Genomic DNA, 19,762 nt, shown 5'->3' with positions numbered 1-19,762 from the left:
GAACCGAAAGTGACGCGCCGGAGGGGGCGGAGCCTCACAGCGCGGTCCGATGGCCGGAAGTCCCGGCTCCAGGAAGCTGCTCCACGCCCGAAGCGGCCAGGCAGGGCCGAAGCCTCTGGGGGGACAGCGGCGCTGATCATACCCGCAGCGCCGCTCCTAACGCCGCGCGCCGCCGGACCACGCTGCAGCGTAGCTGCGCCACAGCGTCGCCGACATAACGCCACAGCGCCGGACAACGCTGCAGCGCCGCCGACCCAACGCCGCAGCGCCGGATCACGCTGCAGCGCAGCAGTCCTAACGCTGCAGCGCCGGATCACGCCGCAGCACTGCTGTCCCAACGCCGCAGCGCCAGACCATGCCACAGCGCCGCCACACCAAGACGCCGGCCTCAGCATCGCTGAAAAAAGGCACCGCACTCCCGGAGCGCAGGTAATGCCAGGAGCCCCCCTTGTCATACCGCACTATCGAGGGGTAGAACCAATGACGGTGCAGGAACCCTATCTCCATTATCCCCAGGATAAGGAGAGGGACCGTCCACCACCCCAGCTAACACCGCAGGGGTGTAGAAATCAGGGGGGAACACACGGACATCTTATGGGCACCTGTACAGCCTGGAGTCTAGCTACCTCAGGGTGGTCAGGGCTAGTCCGGTGAAGAATCCCACGTAGCGGGGAAGGATACGTGGAGAAACATCGCACGTACTTGCCCGTTGATGGTTTGGGGAGATCGGACCCTCAAAAAGGTCCATCGCCCCTTCAATCCAAAGATGTTGAAAAAAATCGGGTCCAACGATCCAGGACCCAGAGATGTGCCTCCTTGAGACACTAAGCATAAACTGGAGTCTCTGGTAGCCGGTGTCAGGGTGTATACGATGGAGGAGGAGCTAACTTTTTTTCAAGTTTACTTAGTGTCAGCCTCCTGGCGGCAGAAGCATACACCCACAGTCCTGTGTCCCCCAATGAGGCGAAGGAGAAAGCTCATGGTGATAGTATGTAGGTTATATGTTAGCATTAGCACTTAATTATACCCATATATCCTAGATTAAAGAGGGTACAGTAAATAAAGATTAAAACAGTATTTTATGGTTACCATAATGTGTAATAGTAATTTTTACCATTTAGGCATAAAGAGAAAAGCACAATTTGAAAAATTAAAACACTTATGTTTCAACCCAATTTCACAGTAGCAAGAAATTCAATTTCAACATAATGCCAAGACACTAATGGAAAAATTAAATCTACTATAACCTGTCTAATTTTATAGGTTGCGCTATTTCTGCTGCATCTATCATAGTATGAGAATTAAAGAGATATTCTAATGTTATTAAGTTGCTTTACTTAAACAACATGAAAATAAGCAAGTTTGCAACCAACTTGCTTTTTCTATCTGCTGTCATTCTTCTGTATGTGCCCTTTCATCTTTCACAGTGTGTAGCTGGTTTCCATGGAGCCAACTCCTAACATACAAACCATTTACCTTGAGCCAATTGATTTCTATACAGCAGTTAGATGCTCACCTCCCTCCTCCTTCCTCTCGGCTACTGAGAGCTCTTACTAGTCCTGCAGAATCACAAAACAGCTTGCAACTAGCAGAACTTCCATGTTATCTCTATACAAAAATATAGTGTATTAAAATAACAGTGTAGAACAAGCACTTCCAGACCATTAATATGTTGCAGGAGTAGCAGAAGAATGAAGCTGCTCACCAGAACTGTAACTCAAGGAGGACCACCCACCCCTCAAAAAACCAAGAAGTAAGGTGAGACTGCAAAGCTCTAAGCTGCTCAAGAGACAACTTATGAAAACCCCTGTAAGCAATAATATAAGGTACAATGTGTTCCAACTTCCCTTTTTACTAATGTTCTGCAGCTACAAAATTTAGATCTGCTCATAAAATAATCTGCTGCTTAATTTTTTAAGCAAACTGAAGAATACTGCTGAAGCAGCAGACTATTTTATGAGCAGATTGGTAACTGGTCGGCTTATACTCGAGTATATACGGTATGTATAGGTTCTTTTTTATTTAAGTGATGAAAAAATCCAGTTTCCAAGACCCGTAGCGTCTCTATTTTCTGTGATCTTGGGCCGGGTGAGGGTTTATTTTTTGCGTGCCGAGTACTCGAGTATATACGGTGTCTGCAAAATCAATAATTATTTACCCCTACAGGAAACCCACATGTAACAATTCCATACTGGAAGCCCATTCATGTCATGCACCCCATTTTATTAATAACATCCCAATAGGAGAGAACTAATAAGGAATTGTTCTTCACAGGAAACATATAAAAAGAATTGAAGGTGGTTTTAACAGACTTGAACAAAGGGGCTATGCACATTGGTCCCAGAAAAGAGTGGAATCCATCCTGGATAATATTAAGAGAGAAAAACTACTGACAGAAAAGAAAAAAGTAAGAAAATCAATAGAAACCCAAATAAAACATTTATTACCTTTTCAACACAGTATAGCCCTTAATACCAGAATACAGGTCCTTCTCAAAAAATTAGCATATAGTGTTAAATTTCATTATTTACCATAATGTAATGATTACAATTAAACTTTCATATATTATAGATTCATTATCCACCAACTGAAATTTGTCACGTCTTTTATTGTTTTAATACTGATGATTTTGGCATACAACTCCTGATAACCCAAAAAACCTGTCTCAATAAATTAGCATATTTCACCCATCCAATCAAATAAAAGTGTTTTTTAATAACAAACAAAAAAACCATCAAATAATAATGTTCAGCTATGCACTCAATACTTGGTCGGGAATCCTTTGGCAGAAATGACTGCTTCAATGCGGCGTGGCATGGAGGCAATCAGCCTGTGACACTGCTGAGATGTTATGGAGGCCCAGGATGCTTCAATAGTGGCCTTAAGCTCATCCAGAGTGTTGGGTCTTGCGTCTCTCAACTTTCTCTTCACAATATCCCACAGATTCTCTATGGGGTTCAGGTCAGGAGAGTTGGCAGGCCAATTGAGCACAGTAATACCATGGTCAGTAAACCATTTACCAGTGGTTTTGGCACTGTGAGCAGGTGCCAGGTCGTGCTGAAAAATGAAATCTTCATCTCCATAAAGCATTTCAGCCGATGGAAGCATGAAGTGCTCCAAAATCTCCTGATAGCTAGCTGCATTGACCCTGCCCTTGATGAAACACAGTGGACCAACACCAGCAGCTGACATGGCACCCCACACCATCACTGACTGTGGGTACTTGACACTGGACTTCAGGCATTTTGGCATTTCCTTCTCCCCAGTCTTCCTCCAGACTCTGGCACCTTGATTTCCGAATGACATGCAAAATTTGCTTTCATCAGAAAAAAAGTACTTGGGACCACTTAGCAACAGTCCAGTGCTGCTTCTCTGTAGCCCATTTCGGCACCTGTAGCCCATTTCCTGCACACGCCTGTGCACGGTGGCTCTGGATGTTTCCACACCAGACTCAGTCCACTGCTTCCTCAGGTTCCCCAAGGTCTGGAATCGGTCCTTCTCCACAATCTTCCTCAGGGTCCGGTCTCCTCTTCTCGTTGTACAGCGTTTTCTGCCACATTGTTTCCTTCCAACAGACTTACCATTGAGGTGCCTTGATACAGCACTCTGGGAACAGCCTATTTGTTGAGAAATTTCTTTCTGGGTCTTACCCTCTTGCTTGAGGGTGTCAATGATGGCCTTCTTGACATCTGTCAGGTCGCTAGTCTTACCCATGATGGGGGTTTTGAGTAATGAACCAGGCAGGGAGTTTATAAAAGCCTCAGGTATCTTTTGCATGTGTTTAGAGTTAATTAGTTGATTCAGAAGATTAGGGTAATAGGTCGTTTAGAGAACCTTTTCTTGATATGCTAATTTATTGAGACAGGTTTTTTGGGTTATCAGGAGTTGTATGCCAAAATCATCAGTATTAAAACAATAAAAGACGTGACAAATTTCAGTTGGTGGATAATGAATCTATAATATATGAAAGTTTAATTGTAATCATTACATTATGGTAAATAATGAAATTTAACACTATATGCTAATTTTTTGAGAAGGACCTGTATAGTAGCAATCATAAAAAAATACCTTCCAATCCTCAACCAAGACAAAAAACTTGAAGATATTTTTTTTAAATTAGATATTTGATTTGTGGCAAAACAAATAGTCTACTTTGTGATCAATCTGGTCAACTAGTGTTTTTTTTAAGAGTGAAATAATACAGGCAAAGTTTCTTGGCTTCCTTATAAAGGTTTCTTTAAATGTGGACACATACCATGCAAAGACTTCAACCATGTAAATAAAACCACAAATTTTGTGTGTAATACTACAGGAGAACACTATACAATACACAATTTTATTAATTGCAACATGACAGGGGTAATATATATGATAGAATGTATAGAACGTAAAATACAATACGTCGCATGTTCATCGGGTCCCCTTATAAAATGCATCAGGAGACATCTTTCAGATGCAACTTATCCCACAGCAGTAAATATATCTGTGGTTGGGAGACATTTTTTACAAACACATAAAGAGGATACCAGATCCCTTAGGTCTCCAGGAATTGCAAAGATGTTCAGACCATTCAGAGGAGGTGATTTAAAAAGAAATATCCTAAACCGAGAATCATATTGGATTTTCAAGTTGCACACAAGAGTTCCACATACATAAGACAGGACTTCATTTTGCAATATAATTAATATATTTATTACTGATTACCAGGGTTTTTTATTCTTTGCATGTTGTATTTCAATTATATCTTTCCATCTCCTGCACAACACAGGATTAATTGTATACACACAGCACCAATTGATTAACGAATTCCCAGGTGTGTGGCAGGGGGCAGGTATAAAAGTAGCACTAGCACTCCTATGTAATAGTCCAGGATTCAGACTGTTTAAGTCGAAATGCGTCGGTCAGTCGATTGGATTACTATTGGTATGCCTGTATGAAACTTTTATGAAGAACAAATATATGTGAACTTTAAGTTATATATCCAATGCTGGAGAATTTCCTGTTTTCCTAGTTTCTTACTCAGTACAATAGCAGGTACAATACATATGTACATTTGTCCATGATCTTGTAAAATACTCAAATAGTGGGAGTGGGTTGAAAGTGATCATTACCTTATCCACCTTCGCAGCGGAAAAACGTCTCTCGTACTTCAGATGTGATTATTTGTATTAGATTTAGGACATTTTTAGTTCAACAATGCAATACACTAGGTACATTACAAATTAGCATTCAACATTATTAGGGTTTCTCCCATTCTTACCTCTTGTATCTGTTTGGCACATTTCTTTCCTAAACAAAAACAAACATAAATTAATAGTAAATAATTCAATATCAAATGTTGGATATTTTTCTGTGGAACACAGCAGTATTTGGAATTATGCACATATGGGTTTGAAGAAGTAAAAAGCCAATATTCCTTTGCCAAAATCCAAAGATTTTTGCATCAGCATAAAAGAAGGAAAATTTGACTGTCCTACAACTTATCTCATGTACAGAAAATGTAACTTGTATTTATATGTGACTTGCTGAATCAAGTCTGCACTGACCACTTAAGATCCATGAATGAAACCACAGATAGATGCAATCCAACTGTAGAACTTTTACAGAGTACACTAATTATAGGGAAAAGTTCTTGTATCTGTGAGGACCAATGAATATTCTGATGTCAGCACACCAGGCTACTTGGTCAAATACCGAGGTTCATAGTAACGTTATTATTTTTGGTTAATTAATGGTTGTCTGAAGAAAGGTTCTGCCACACTGAATGCACTTGGGCATGCAAATCATCCAGATCCACGGATGACGCCTACCTTTACAAATGCCAATCAATGACGCCCAAGATATGCTCAACAGGAATCAAGTCTGGAGACACTGATGGCAATAGTAGCATGTTTAAGTCATGCAGGCAACATGCCCTCAAGATGGCTTTCTTATAACATTGCCCATGTAATCTTCAGACCAATTGCTGGCTGTCATAACATCAAATACAAAAGCAAGTCTCATCCTGGAAGAGACCTCTATTGCTAGTAACCTACAATATTTCTCCACCAAATAATTACTAAACTCCCCTGACAAAACAAAACATATCACCGAAAGATTGTCTAATAGAGGAAATATCAATATACTAGAAAAACAATTCTAATAATGAAAGACAAAGAGGATAACCAAAATAATATGCAATAAACAATTTATTGAATAGTTATCAAAAAATACATATACATAGAAAAAGGTCTGTTTTTAGATAGGCATTTTTTTTTGACTAACAGACCTCTATTACCGCCTGCATTGCCATCTTGCTCTACAGCAGTGTTCCCCAACTCCGGTCCTCAAGAGCCACCAACAAGTCATTGCATCACCTGCACAGGCAATAATTAAATCACCTGTGCAATACAAAGGAAATCCTGAAAACATGACCTGTTGGTGGCTCTTGAGGACCGGAGTTGGGGAACACTGCTCTACAGGATGATAGCCTTTGAGAGCAGTGGTGTGAGGTCAATCATGGTTTTTGCAGACATTATTTGGTGTCTTAGGCTTGGTATGTGACATATACGACAAGCCTACAACCTGCAGTAACCACCGATCAACCAAACCGCTGCATGACCAGCTCTATCTTCACCTACTGTATCCTCACCCATCCCTTGTAGATTGTGAGCCTTCGCGGCCAGGGTCCTCACTCCTCCTGTACCAGTTATGACTTGTGTTGTTTAAGATTATTGTACTTGTTTTTATTATGTATACCCCTCCTCACATGTAAAGCGCCTTAGAATAAATGGCGCTATAACAATAAATAATATTAATACCGGTAATTTTAATTGTATTACAGTATGGATCACTACTCGTGATTTTTCAAAGCCCACGTAGGTAACGCTTTGAAGAGACCTTTAGGATGGAATGCCAAATCGGTCATACTCCAGGGATGATGTGAGGTAGTTAGATTTTCCAGTCTTCATTGGAGGTACAGTAACAGCTCGGCGTTATATTAACCCCTTCATGACCCAGCCTATTTTGACCTTAATGACCTGGCCGTTTTTTGCAATTCTGACCAGTGTCCCTTTATGAGGTAATAACTCAGGAACGCTTCAACGAATCCTAGCGGTTCTGAGATTGTTTTTTCGTGACATATTGGGCTTCATGTTAGTGGTAAATTTAGGTCGATAATTTTTGTGTTTATTTGTTAGAAAAAAAATGGAAATTTGGCTAAAATTTTGAAAATTTCGCAATTTTCAAATTTTGAATTTTTATTCTGTTAAACGAGAGAGATATGTGACACAAAATAGTTAATAAATAACATTACCCACTTGTCTACCTTAAATCAGCGCAATTTTGGAAACAAATTTTCTTTTTGCTAGGAAGTTATAAGGGTTAAAAGTTGACCAGCGATTTCTCATTTTTACAGAAAAATTTACAAAACCATTTTTTTTAGGGACCACCTCACATTTGAAGTCAGTTTGAGGGGTCTATATGGCTGAAAATACCCAAAAGTGACACCATTCTAAAAACTGCACCCCTCAAGGTGCTCAAAACCACATTCAAGAAGTTTATTAACCCTTCAGGTGCTTCACAGCAGCAGAAGCAACATGGAAGGAAAAAATGAACATTTAACTTTTTAGTCACAAAAATGATTTTTTAGCAACAATTTTTTTATTTTCCCAAGGGTAAAAAGAGAAACTGGACACCAAAAGTTATTGTACAATTTGTCCTGAGTACGCCGATACCCCATATGTGTGGGGGAGGGGGGGGGGGGGCTACTGTTTGGGTGCACGACAGGGCTCGGAAGGGAAGGAGCGCCATTTGACTTTTTCAATGAAAAATTGGCTCCAATCTTTAGCGGACACCATGTCGTGTTTGGAGAGCCCCTGTGTGCCTAAACTTTGGAGCTCCCCCACAAGTGACCCCATTGTGGAAACTAGACCCCCCCAAGGAACTTATCTAGATACATAGTGAGCACTTTGAACCCCCAGGTGCTTCACAAATTGATCCGTAAAAATGAAAAAGTACTTTTATTTCACAAAACATTTCTTTTAGCCTCAATTTGTTCATTTCCACATGGGCAACAGGATAAAATGGATCCTAAAATGTGTTGGGAAATTTCTCCTGAGTACACCGATACCTCATATGTGGTCACAAACCACTGTTTGGGCACACGGCAAGGCTCGGAAGGGAAGGAGCGCCATTTGACTTTTGAATGAAAAATTAGCTCCAATCGTTAGCGGACACCATGTCGCGTTTGGAGAGCCTCTGTGTGCCTAAACATTTGAGCTCCCCCACATGTGACCCCATTTTGGAAACTAGACCTCCCATGGAACTAACCTAGATGTGCATTGACCACTTTAAACCCCCAAGTGCGTCACAGAAGTTTATAACGCAGAGCCGTGAAAATAAAAAATCGTTTTTCTTTCCTCAAAAATTATTTTTTAGCCCGCAATTTTTTATTTTCACAAGAGTAACAGGAGAAATTGGACCCCAAAAGTTGTTGTCCAGTTTCTCCTGTGTGGGGGGGGGAAGCACTGTTTGGGCACACGTTGGGGCTCAGAAGGGAAGTAGTGACATTTTGGAATGCAGACTTTGATGGAATGGTCTGCGGGCATCATGTTACGTTTGGAGAGTCACTGATGTGCCTAAACAGTAGAAACCCCCCACAAGTGACCCCATTTTGAAAACTAGACCCCCCAATGAACTTATCTAGATATGTGGTGAGCACTTTGATCCCCCAAGTGCTTCACAGAAGTTTACAACGCAGAGCAGTGAAAATAAAAAAAGAATTTTTCCTTCCTCAAAATGATTTTTTAGCAAGCAATTTTTTTTTCACAAGGGTAACAGGAGAAATTGGACCCCAATAATTGTTGCCCAGTTTGTCCTGAGTACGCTGATACCCCATATGAGGGGGTAAACTACTGATTGGGCACACGTCGGGGCTCGGAAGGGAAGTAGTGGCGGTTTGAAATGCAGACTTTGATGGAATGGTCTGCGGGCGTCACGTTGCATTTGCAGAGCCCCTGATGTGCCTAAACAGTAAAACCCCCCCACAAGTAACCCTATTTTGGAAAGTAGACCCCCAAAGGAACTTATCTAGATATGTGGTGAGCACTTTGAACCCCCAAGTGCTTCACAGAAGTTGATAACGCAGAGCCGTGAAAATAAAAAAATAATTTTTCTTTCCTCAAAAATGATGTTTTAGCAAGCAGTTTTTTATTTTCACAAGGGTAGCAGGAGAAATTGGACCCCAATAGTTGTTGCCCAGTTTGTCCCGAGTATGCTGGTACCCCATATGTTGGGGTAAACCACTGTCTTGGCGCATGTCGGGGCTCGGAAGGGAGGGAGCACCATTTGACTTTTTGAACGCAAAATTGGCTGGAATCAATGGTGGCGCCATGTTGCGTTTGGAGACCCCTGATGTGCCTAAACAGTGGAAACCCCTCAATTCTAACTCCAACACTAACCCCAACACACCCCTAACCCTAATCTCAACTCTAGCCATAACCCTAATCACAACCCTAACCCCAACACACCCCTAACCACAGCCCTAACCCCAACACACCCCTAACCCTAATCCCAACCCTAACCCTAATCCAAACCCTAACCCCAACACACCCCTAACCACAACCCTAACCCCAACACATCCCTAACCATAACCCTAACCACAAGCTTAATCTTAACGCTATTTCAAACCCTAGCCCTAATTCCAACCCTAACCCTAAGGCTATGTGACCACGTTGCGGATTCGTGTGAGATTTTTCCGTACCATTTTTGAAAAATCCGCGGGTAAAAGGCACTGCGTTTTACCTGCGGATTTACCGTGGATTTCCAGTGTTTTTTGTGCAGATTTCACCTGCAGATTCCTATTGAGGACCAGGTGTAAAACGCTGTGGAATCCGCAAAAAGAATTGACATGCTGCGGAAAATACAACACAGCTTTCCCGCGCGGTATTTTCCGCACCATGGGCACAGCGGATTTGGTTTTCCATAGGTTTACATGGAACTGTAAAGCTGATGGAAAACTGCTACGAATCCACAGCGGCCAATCCGCTGCGGATCCGCAGCCAAATCCGCTGTGGATCCGCAGCCAAATCTGCACCGTGTGCACATAGCCTAATTCTAAGGGTATGTGCTCACGATGCGGAAAACGCTGCGGATCCACAGCGTTTCCGCCGCTGCGGGTCCGCAGCAGTTTCCCATGAGTTTACAAAAAACGCTGCGCACATGCTGCGGAAAAAACTGCGCGGAAACACATTTCACTTCTTTCTGTGGATTCTGCAGCGGTTTTACAACTGCTCCAATAGAAAACCGCAGTGAAATCACCAGAAAAACCACGGTAAATCCACAGCGGTTTTGCACTGTGGATTTTTAAAAACCGCTGCGGAAAAATAAGCACAGGACCAGAATATGTGTGCACATTCCCTAACCCTAGTTCTAACTGTAGTGGGAAAAAAAAAAATTCTTTATTTTATTATTGTCCCTACCTATGGGGGTGATAAAGGGGGGTTCATTTACTTTTTTTTTTTATTTTGATCACTGTGATAGGTTTAATCACAGTGATCAAAATGTACATGGAACGAATCTGCCGGCCGGCAGATTCGGCGGGCGCACTGCGGATGCGCCCGCCATTTTGGAAGATGGCGGCGCCCATGGAGAAGACGGACGGACACCGGGAGCCTCGGTAAGTATAAGGGGGGGGAGATCGGGGCATGGGGGGGGCGTCGGAGCACGGGGGGGGTGGCATAGGAGCATGGGGGAGCGGACAGGAGGATGGGGGAGCGGAGCACAGGACGGAGGGGAGCGGACCGCAGATCGAAGGACTGGGGGGGGGGGGAGATCAGTGGGGTGGGGGGGCACATCAGTGTTCCCCCTGTCCCTGCAGATCGGGTGAAATTGGAGTTAACCCTTTCACCCGATCTGCAGGGACGCGATCTTTCCATGACGCCACATAGGCGTCATGGGTCGGATTGGCACCGACTTTCATGACGCCTACGTGGTGTCATGGGTCGGGAAGGGGTTAAATTGGTTGTGGCACAGCAATTTCTCCAAATTGTCCTAAGTGCCATTTTCAACAGAACTACGTCAAGCCACATTGTTGCTGCTATGAGCAGCCTGTGTGATCTAATCTAAATAAATCAATGTGCTTTCAACATTTTGATTCCATTTTTCATCATTTGCATATCATTGACATGTCCATCAATCCTGTGTTTTTCATAATTCCACAGCTTTAAAATTTTGGTGCTGCAATTTCAATGTTGAGGATGGTATTTCTGTTATATAGCTTTTGATACATGTGCCCTAGTTTGCTTGGTTTCCTGCCATGCAAAGGGACCAGCAAAGTTTCTCAGCACCCCATCACCATTACATAATTAGTAGGGATAAGCGAATATCTTTGGATATCTCCTTATGTGAATAGCTATAGCGCTTACTGAATAGCTGCATTGGTAACCTGGATACCTGGAGTGCTCCCAATAATCAGCTGTTCGGAGCATAACAGCTGATTATCAGGAGCACTCCAGGTATCCAGGTTCCTGAGGCAGCTACTCCAGACCTGGGCAAAGTGCGACCCACGGGCCACATCTGGCCCTCTGGCTGTCTGAGTCCAGCCTACAGACCGAGACAGCCATGGGACTGAAAATCTGAGGTCCGCACCGTGCCTGCCCACTCTCTCCCGCAGTTAGCATTAGTGGAGGAGGGGCCTTCGGCCACTTCCTCCACCAATCAGCGTGTAAAAGAGGTGATGCGATGATGTCATGTCATTGCGTCAGCTGTGTACTGCCGGAGAGTCAGCGCATCGGAAACAGCAGCAGTAGACGGGAACGGGACCAAGGTAATTGGTGTTTTTTTTTTTTTTTCATTTGTATGAACATTAGGATTCTATGGGGTGAACACAGGGATTCTATGGGGTGAATATAGGGATTCAATGGGAGTGAACATGGGGATTCTATGGGAGTGAACATGGGGATTCTATAGGGTAAATGTGGGAATTCTATGGGGGTGACATGAAGCACATGGGGAGGCTATGGGGGTGACATGAAGCACATGGGGAGGCTATGGGGGTAACATGCCGCACATGGGGAGGCTATGGGGTGCTGCACACATGGAGGCTATGGGGTTGTCATGCTGCACACGGGGAGGCTATGAGGGTGTCATGCTGCACACGGGGAGGCTATGGGGGTGTCATGCTGCACACGGGGAGGCTATGGGGGTGCCATGCTGCACACGGGGAGGCTATGGGGGTCACATGCCGCACACGGGGAGGCTATGGGGTTGTCATGCTGCACACGGGGAGGCTATGGGGGTATCATGCTGCACATGGGGAGACTATGGGGGTGACATGCTGCATATGGTGAGGCTATGGGAAGACTGTATACTGTCATGCAATATATGGGGAGGCTGTGGGGGCCTCATGCAGTATATGGGAGGCTGTGTGGGGCCTAATTCCGTATGTGGAGAGACTGTGGGGCTCATGCTGTATATAAGAAGACTGTGTGGGGATCATGCAGTTTATGGGGAGGCTGTGTGGGGCCTCATGTAGTATATGGGGAAACTGGGGCTCATGAAGTACATGGGGAGGCTGTGTGGGGCTCATGCTGTACATGGGGAGGTTGTGTGGGGCTCATGCTGTACATGGGGAGGCTGTGTGGGGGTCATGCTGTACATGTGGAGGCTGTGTGGGGCTCATGCTGTACATAGAGAGGCATTGTGGGGCTCATGCTGAACATGGGGAGGCATTATGGGGCTCATGCTGGACATGGGGAGGCTGTGTGGGGCTCATACTGTACATGGGGAGGCTGTGTGGGGATCATGCTGTACATGGGGAGGCTCATGCTGTACAAGGGCAGACTGTGTGGAGCTCATGCCATATATAGGGAGGATGTGGGGCTCATGCCGTATATAGAGAGGCTGTGTGGGGCTCATGCTGTATATAGGGAGGCTGTGTGGGGATCATGCCGTATATAGGGAGGCTGTGTGGGGATCATGCTGTATATAGGGAGGTTGTGTGGGGATTATGCTGTATATAGAGAGGGTGTGTGGGGATCATGCTGTATATAGGGAGGCTGTGTGGGGATCATGCTGTATATAGGGAGGCTGTGTGGGGCTTATGCTGTATATAGGGAGGCTGTGTGGGGCTCATGCCGTATAAAGGGAGCCTGGGTGGGGCTCATGCCGTATAAAGGGAGCCTGGGTGGGGCTCATGCCGTATATGTAGTAGGCTGTGAGGTTCATGCTGAATATAAGGGGCTGTGAGAGGATTCAAAAATATATAGGGGGGAGTCAGCATACTTACCGTATTTTTCTGACGATAATACGCACTTTTTCCCCAAAATTTGGGAGAAAATGTGGGGTGCATCTTATGGTACGTGGGGAGGGGACAGCGGTGAGTGGGATCGCACTTGTAGGAGGCAGGAAAATGTCCCCGCTGCAGGAATCCGGAACTGGGAAAACCATGTGGTCCCGATACTTAACCCCTTAGTGACAGAGCCAATTTGGTACTTAATGACCAGGCCAATTTTTGCAATTCTGACCACTGTCACTTTATGAGGTTATAACTCTGGAACGCTTCAATGGATCCCGCTGATTCTGAGATTGTTTTTCGTGACATATTGTACTTCATGTTAGTGGTAACATTTCTTCGATATTACTTGCGATTATTTATGAAAAAAACGGAAATATGGCGAAAATTTTTAAAATTTTGCAATTTTCAAACTTTGTATTTTTATGCCCTTAAATCAGAGACATATGTCACGAAAAATAGTTAATAAATAACATTTCCCACATGTCTACTTTACATCAGCACAATTTTGGAAACAAAATTTTTTTTTGTTAGGGAGTTATAAGGGTTAAAAGTTGACCAGCAATTTCTCATTTTTACAACACCATTTTTTTTAGGGACCACATCACATTTGAAGTCATTTTGAGGGGTCTATATGATAGAAAATAATGAAGTGTGACACCATTCTAAAAACTACACCCCTCAAGGTTCTCAAAACCACATTCAAAAAGTTTATTAACCCTTTACGTGCTTCACAGGAACTGAAACAATGTGGAAGGAAAAAATGAACATTTAACTTTTTTTTGCAAACATCTTAATTCAGAACCATTTTTTTTAGTTTCACAAGTGTAAAAACAGAAATGTAACCATAAATTTTGTTATGCAATTTCTCCTGAATACGCCAATACCCCATATGTCATATGTGGGGGTAAACCACTGTTAGGGCGCACCGCAGAACTTAGCAGTGAAGGAGCGCCGTTTGACTTTTTCAATGCAGAATTGGCTGGAATTGAGATCGGACGCCATGTCACATTTAGAGAGCCCCTGATGTGCCTAAACAGTGGAAACTCCCCACAAGTGACACCATTTTGGAAACTAGACCCCTTAAGGAACTTATCTAGATGTGTGGTGAGCACTTTGAACCCCCAAGTGCTTCACAGAAGTTTATAACGTAGAGCCGTGAAAATAAAAAATCGCTTTTGTTTACACAAAAATGATCTTTTCGCCCACAAATTTTTATTTTCACAAGGGTAACAGGAGAAATTAGACCACAAAAGTTGTTGTGCAATTTCTCCTGAGTACGCTGATACCCAATATGTGGGGGTAAACCACTGTTAGGGCGCACCGCAGAGCTTGGAAGAGAAGGAGTGCCGTTTTACTTTTTCAATGTAGAATTGGCTGGAATTGAGATCGGACGCCATGTCGCGTTTGGAGAGCCCCTGATGTGCCTAAACAGTGGAAACCCCCCACAAGTGACACCATTTTGGAAACTAGACCCCTTAAGGAACTTATCTAGATGTGTGGCGAGCACTTTGAACCCCCATGTGCTTCACAGAAGTTTATAACGTAGAGCCGTGAAAAAAAAAATAGCATTTTTTCTACAAAAATGATCTTTTTGCCCACAAATTTTTATTTTCACAAGGGTAACAGGAGAAATTAGACCACTAAAGTTGTTGTGCAATTTCTCCTGAGTACGTCGATACCCAATATGTGGGGGTAAACCACTGTTTGGGCGCACCGCAGAGCTTGGAAGAGAAAGAGTGCCGTTTTACTTTTTCAATGTAGAATTGGCTGGAATTGAGATCGGACGCCATGTCGCGTTTGGAGAGCCCCTGATGTGCCTAAACAGTAGAAATCCCCCACAAGTGACCCCATTTTGGAAACTAGACCCCCCATGGAACTTATCTAGATGTGTGGTGAGAACCTTGAATGCCCAAGTGCTTCACAGAAGTTTATAATGCAGAGCCGTGAAAATAAAAAATATTTTTTTTTTCCACAAAAAAGATTTTTTAGCCCCCAAGTTTTTATTTTCACAAGGGTAACAGGAGAAATTGGACTGCAATAGTTGTTGTCCAATTTATCCCGAGTACGCTGATGTGCCATATGTGGGGGTAAACCACTGTTTGGGCGCACGGCAGAGCTCGGAAGGGAAGGAGCGCCTTTTTGGAATGCAGACTTTGATAGAATGGTCTGTGGGCATTATGTTGCGATTGCAGAGCCCCTGATATACCTAAACTGTAGTAACCCCCCACAAGTGACCCCATTTTGGAAAATAGACCCCCCAAGGAACTTATCTAGATGTGTGGTGAGAACTTTGAATGCCCAAGTGCTTCACAGAAGTTTAGAATGCAGAGTCGTGAAAATAAAAAATATTTTTTTTTCACAAAAAAGATATTGTAGCCCCCAAGTTTTTATTTTCATAAGGGTAACAGGAGAAATTGGACCCCAGAAGTTGTTGTCCAATTTATCCCGAGTACGCTGATGCCCCATATGTGGGGGTAACCCACTGTTTGGGCGCACGGCAGAGCTCAGAAGGGAGGGAGCACCATTTGACTTTTTGAGCGCAAAATTGGCTGTCGTGTTTGGAGACCCCCTGATGTACCTAAACAGTGGAAACCCCCCAATTCTAGCTCCAACCCTAACCCCAACACACCCCTAACCCTAATCCCAACCTGATCCATAGTCCTAATCACTAACCCTAACCATAATCACAACCCTTACCCCAAAACAACCCTAATGTCAACCCTAACCATAACCCTAATCAAAACCCTAAATCCAACACACCCCTAATCCTAATCTCAACTCTAACCTCAAACCTAACCCTAATCCCAATACACCCCTAATCACAACCCTAACCTTAACCCTAATCCCAAACCTAACCCTAATCCCAAGCGTAACCCTAATGCCAACCCTAACCCTAATACCAACCCTAATCCAAACCTTAACCCTAATCCCAGCTCTAACCCTAACTTTAGCCCCAACCCTAGCCCTAACTTTAGCCCCAACCCTAACCCTAAGGCTACTTTCACACTTGCGTCGTTTCGCATTCCGTCGCAATCCGTCGTTTTGGACAAGAAACGGATCCTGCAAATGTGCCCGCAGGATGCGTTTTTTGCCCATAGACTTGTATTGCCGATGGATCGTGACGTTTGGCCAAACGTCGCGTCCGTCGTGCACTGGATCAGTTGTGTTTTGGCGGAGCGTCGGCACAAAAAAAGTTCAATGAAACGTTTTTTTGTACGTCGCATCTACCATTTCTGACCGCGCATGCGTGGCCGTAACTCCGCCCCCTCCTCCCCAGGACATAGATTGGGCAGCGGATGCGTTGAAAAACTACAGCTGCTGCCCAATTTTCACAACGTGCGTCGGTATGTCGGGCCGACGCATTGCGACGGCCCCGTACCGACGTAAGTGTAAAAGAAGCCTAACCCTAAATTTAGCCCCAACCCTAACCCTAAATTTAGCCCCAACCCTAACCCTAAATTTAGCCCCAACCCTAACCCTAAATTTAGCCCCAACCCTAGCCCTAACCCTATCCCTACCCCTAACCCTACCCCTACCCCTAACCCTAATTTTAGCCCCAACTGCTGTTCTCCTGCCGGCCGGCAGATGGAGACAGATGGCGGGCGCACTGGGCATGCGCCCGCCATTTTCTTCTGCCGGCGGCCAGGAGGAGCAGCAAGAGGATCCAAGGACCTAGGTGAGTATGCTAGGGTCCCCGAATCCCCCTATTTCTCTGTCCTCTGATGTGCGATCGCAAAACAGGGGTCGGTAATACCGACCCCGATCATGCTCTTTGGGGTCTCGGCTACCCCCGGCAGCCGAGACCCCAAAGATTCTCCCGGTGCCGGCCAGCGGGCGCACTGCGCATGCGCCCGCCATTTTGAAGATGGCGGCGCCCACCGGGAGACACGAGGAGCACCGGGGGAGCTAGGTGAGTATTGGGGGGCCACCTGGGACCCCTTTTCTCTGTCCTCCGATGAGCGATCACATCGGAGGACAGAGAAATTAAAAAGAGATCGCGTTTTTTTTTTTTGTTTTTTTTTTTTGCGATCGCCGGTAAACGGTTAATTACCGGCGATCGCAAATGCGGGGTGGGTTAAAAACCCCCCGAATCATGTTCTCTGGGGTCTCGGCTACCCCCGGCAGCCGAGACCCCGGAGAAAATCGGCCTCTGGGGGGCGCTATTGACTTTTTCCACAGCGCCGTTAATTAACGGCGCTGTGGTTTAAGTACCCTTAGCGGCCGCCGTTAAAAGGCGTATCGGCGGTCGCTAAGGGGTTAAAGTGAGATGAATATTCATTAGCAGCTTCCCCGCCCCTGTCAGCACCGACAAGTGAGCGGCAAATGAATAGTCCTTCACTTTAACAGACATACATGGTTTCCCCAGCGCCGAATTCCTGCAGCGGCTGGGGGGGGGGGGGGGGAGGTGGGGAATCTGTGTGTCTGGAGGAGGAGGGAGCAGGAGCAGGGTGCCAGAGGAGACAAGATCGCTGCATACCTGGCAACACAGCCCCTGCCAGGGCTGTGCTGGATGCTGAGTGCTGCGGCATAAGGACCTGTGTGAGGTCATGAAGAGGGCGGGTTGGAGCATCACATGAAAGCACAGAGCCCCCCCTCTTAATGTCGTCATCACAGGTCCTTTGGACATGACTCTACAACCCCTGGCTAAAATTGCGTAATCACTGGCCTCGGAGGATGTTCATTCAGTTGTTTAATTTTGTAGAAAAAAGCAGATCACAGACATGGCACAAAACTAAAGTCATTTCAAATGGCAACTTCCTGGCTTTAAGAAACACTAAAAGAAATCAAGAACCAAAAATGTGGTAGTCAGTTATGGTTACTTTTTTTAACCAAGCATAGGGGAAAAATTATGGAATCACTCAATTCTGAGGAAAAAAATTATGAAATCACCCTGTAAATTTTCATACCCAAAAATAACACCTGCATCAAATTAGATCTGCTCATTAGTCTGCATCTAAAAAGGAGCAATCACACCTTGGAGAGCTGTTGCACCAAGTGGTCTGACCTGAATCATGGTTCCAACACGAGAGATGTCAATTGAAACAAAGGAGAGGATTATCAAACTCTTAAGGCTGTGTGCATACGATGCGGAATTAGTGCGGATCCGCAGCATATTTTTCCACGCAGAAACGCTGCAGTTCTGCAAAGTGATTTACAGTACAATGTAAATCAATAGAAAAAAAAAAGCTGTGCTAATGGTGGGGAAAAATCCACATGATAACCGCTGCGGATCAAAAGAAGTAGCATGATACTTTTGTGCGGAACTGCAGTGTTTCTGACCCCTTCCATTATAGAAATCTGCAGGGGTAAAAACCGCAGAAAATCCGCACAAAATCAGCACCAATTCTGCAACAAAAACACACAAAATCCATGGCAAATCCGCACCTGCGTTTTCGGGAAGGAAATGCAGATTTTGTGTGGAAAATTCTGCACCCCAATCCGCAACGTGTGCACATAGCCTAAAAGAGGGTAAATCATAACGCAATGTTGCAAAATATGTTGGTTGTTCACAGTTAGCTGTGTCTAAAATCTGGACCAAATTCAAACAACATGGGGGTTGTTAAAGGCAAACATACTGGTAGACCAAAGAAAACATCAAAATGTCAAGACCGAAAACTTAAAGCAATATGTCTCCAAAACAGGGAATGTACAACAAAATAAATGAGGAACAAATGGGTGGAAACTGGAGTCAACGTCTGTGACTAAACTGGAAGAAACCGCCTAAAGGAAATTGGATTTACATACCGAAAAGCTAAACGAAAGCCATCATTAACAGCTAAATAGAAAAAAAACAAGCTTACAATGGGCTAAGGAAAAGCATTCATGCACTGTGGATGACTGGATGAAAGTCATATTCAGTGATGAATCACGAATCTGCATTGGGCAAGGTGATCATGCTGGAACTTTAGCTTGGTGCCGTTCCAATGAGATTTATAAAGATGACTGCCTGAAGAGAACATACAAATTTCCACAGTAATTGATGATATGGGGCTGCATGTCAGGTAAAGGCACTGGGGAGATGGCTGTCATTACATCTTCAATAAATGCACAAGTTTACGGTGATATTTTGGACACTTTTCTTATCCAATCAATTGAAAGGATGTTTGGGGATGATGAAATCATTTTTCAAGATGATAATGCATCCTGCCATAGAGCAAAAACTGTGAAAACATTCCTAGAAAAAAAGACACATAAGGTCAATGTCATGGCCTGCAAATAGTCCGGATCCCAATCCAATTGAAAATCTTTGGTGGAAGTTGAAGAAAATGGTCCATGACAAGGCTCCAACCTGCAAAGCTGATCTGGCAACAACAATCAGAGAAAGTTGGAGCCAGATTGATGAAGTGTACTGTTTGACACTCATTAAGTCCATGCCTCAGAGACTGCAAGCGGTTATAAAAGCCAGAGGTGGTGCAACAAAATACTAGTGATGTGTTGGAGTGTTTTTTTTGTTTGTTTGTTTGTTTTTCATGATTCCATAATTTT

At 44.3% G+C, this 19,762-nt stretch overlaps 1 protein-coding gene across 4 annotated transcripts in view; it reads right to left on the bottom strand.

The window, feature by feature from the left end:
- PAWR (pro-apoptotic WT1 regulator) overlaps window positions 1-19,762 on the bottom strand; it is a 205,525-nt gene that overhangs the window by 53,559 nt on the left and 132,204 nt on the right. For all 4 annotated transcript variants that reach the window (XM_069764518.1, XM_069764516.1, XM_069764517.1 and 1 more), the window contains exon 4: window positions 5,261-5,289. In XM_069764518.1, the coding sequence (XP_069620619.1) occupies window positions 5,261-5,289 (29 nt within the window). The remainder of the gene's footprint in view (window positions 1-5,260; window positions 5,290-19,762) is intronic.

The sequence above is a fragment of the Ranitomeya imitator genome, chromosome 4, assembly GCF_032444005.1.
Source record: "Ranitomeya imitator isolate aRanImi1 chromosome 4, aRanImi1.pri, whole genome shotgun sequence".
NCBI lineage: Eukaryota > Metazoa > Chordata > Amphibia > Anura > Dendrobatidae > Ranitomeya > Ranitomeya imitator.
This window is presented reverse-complemented; position numbering and strand designations above follow the sequence as displayed.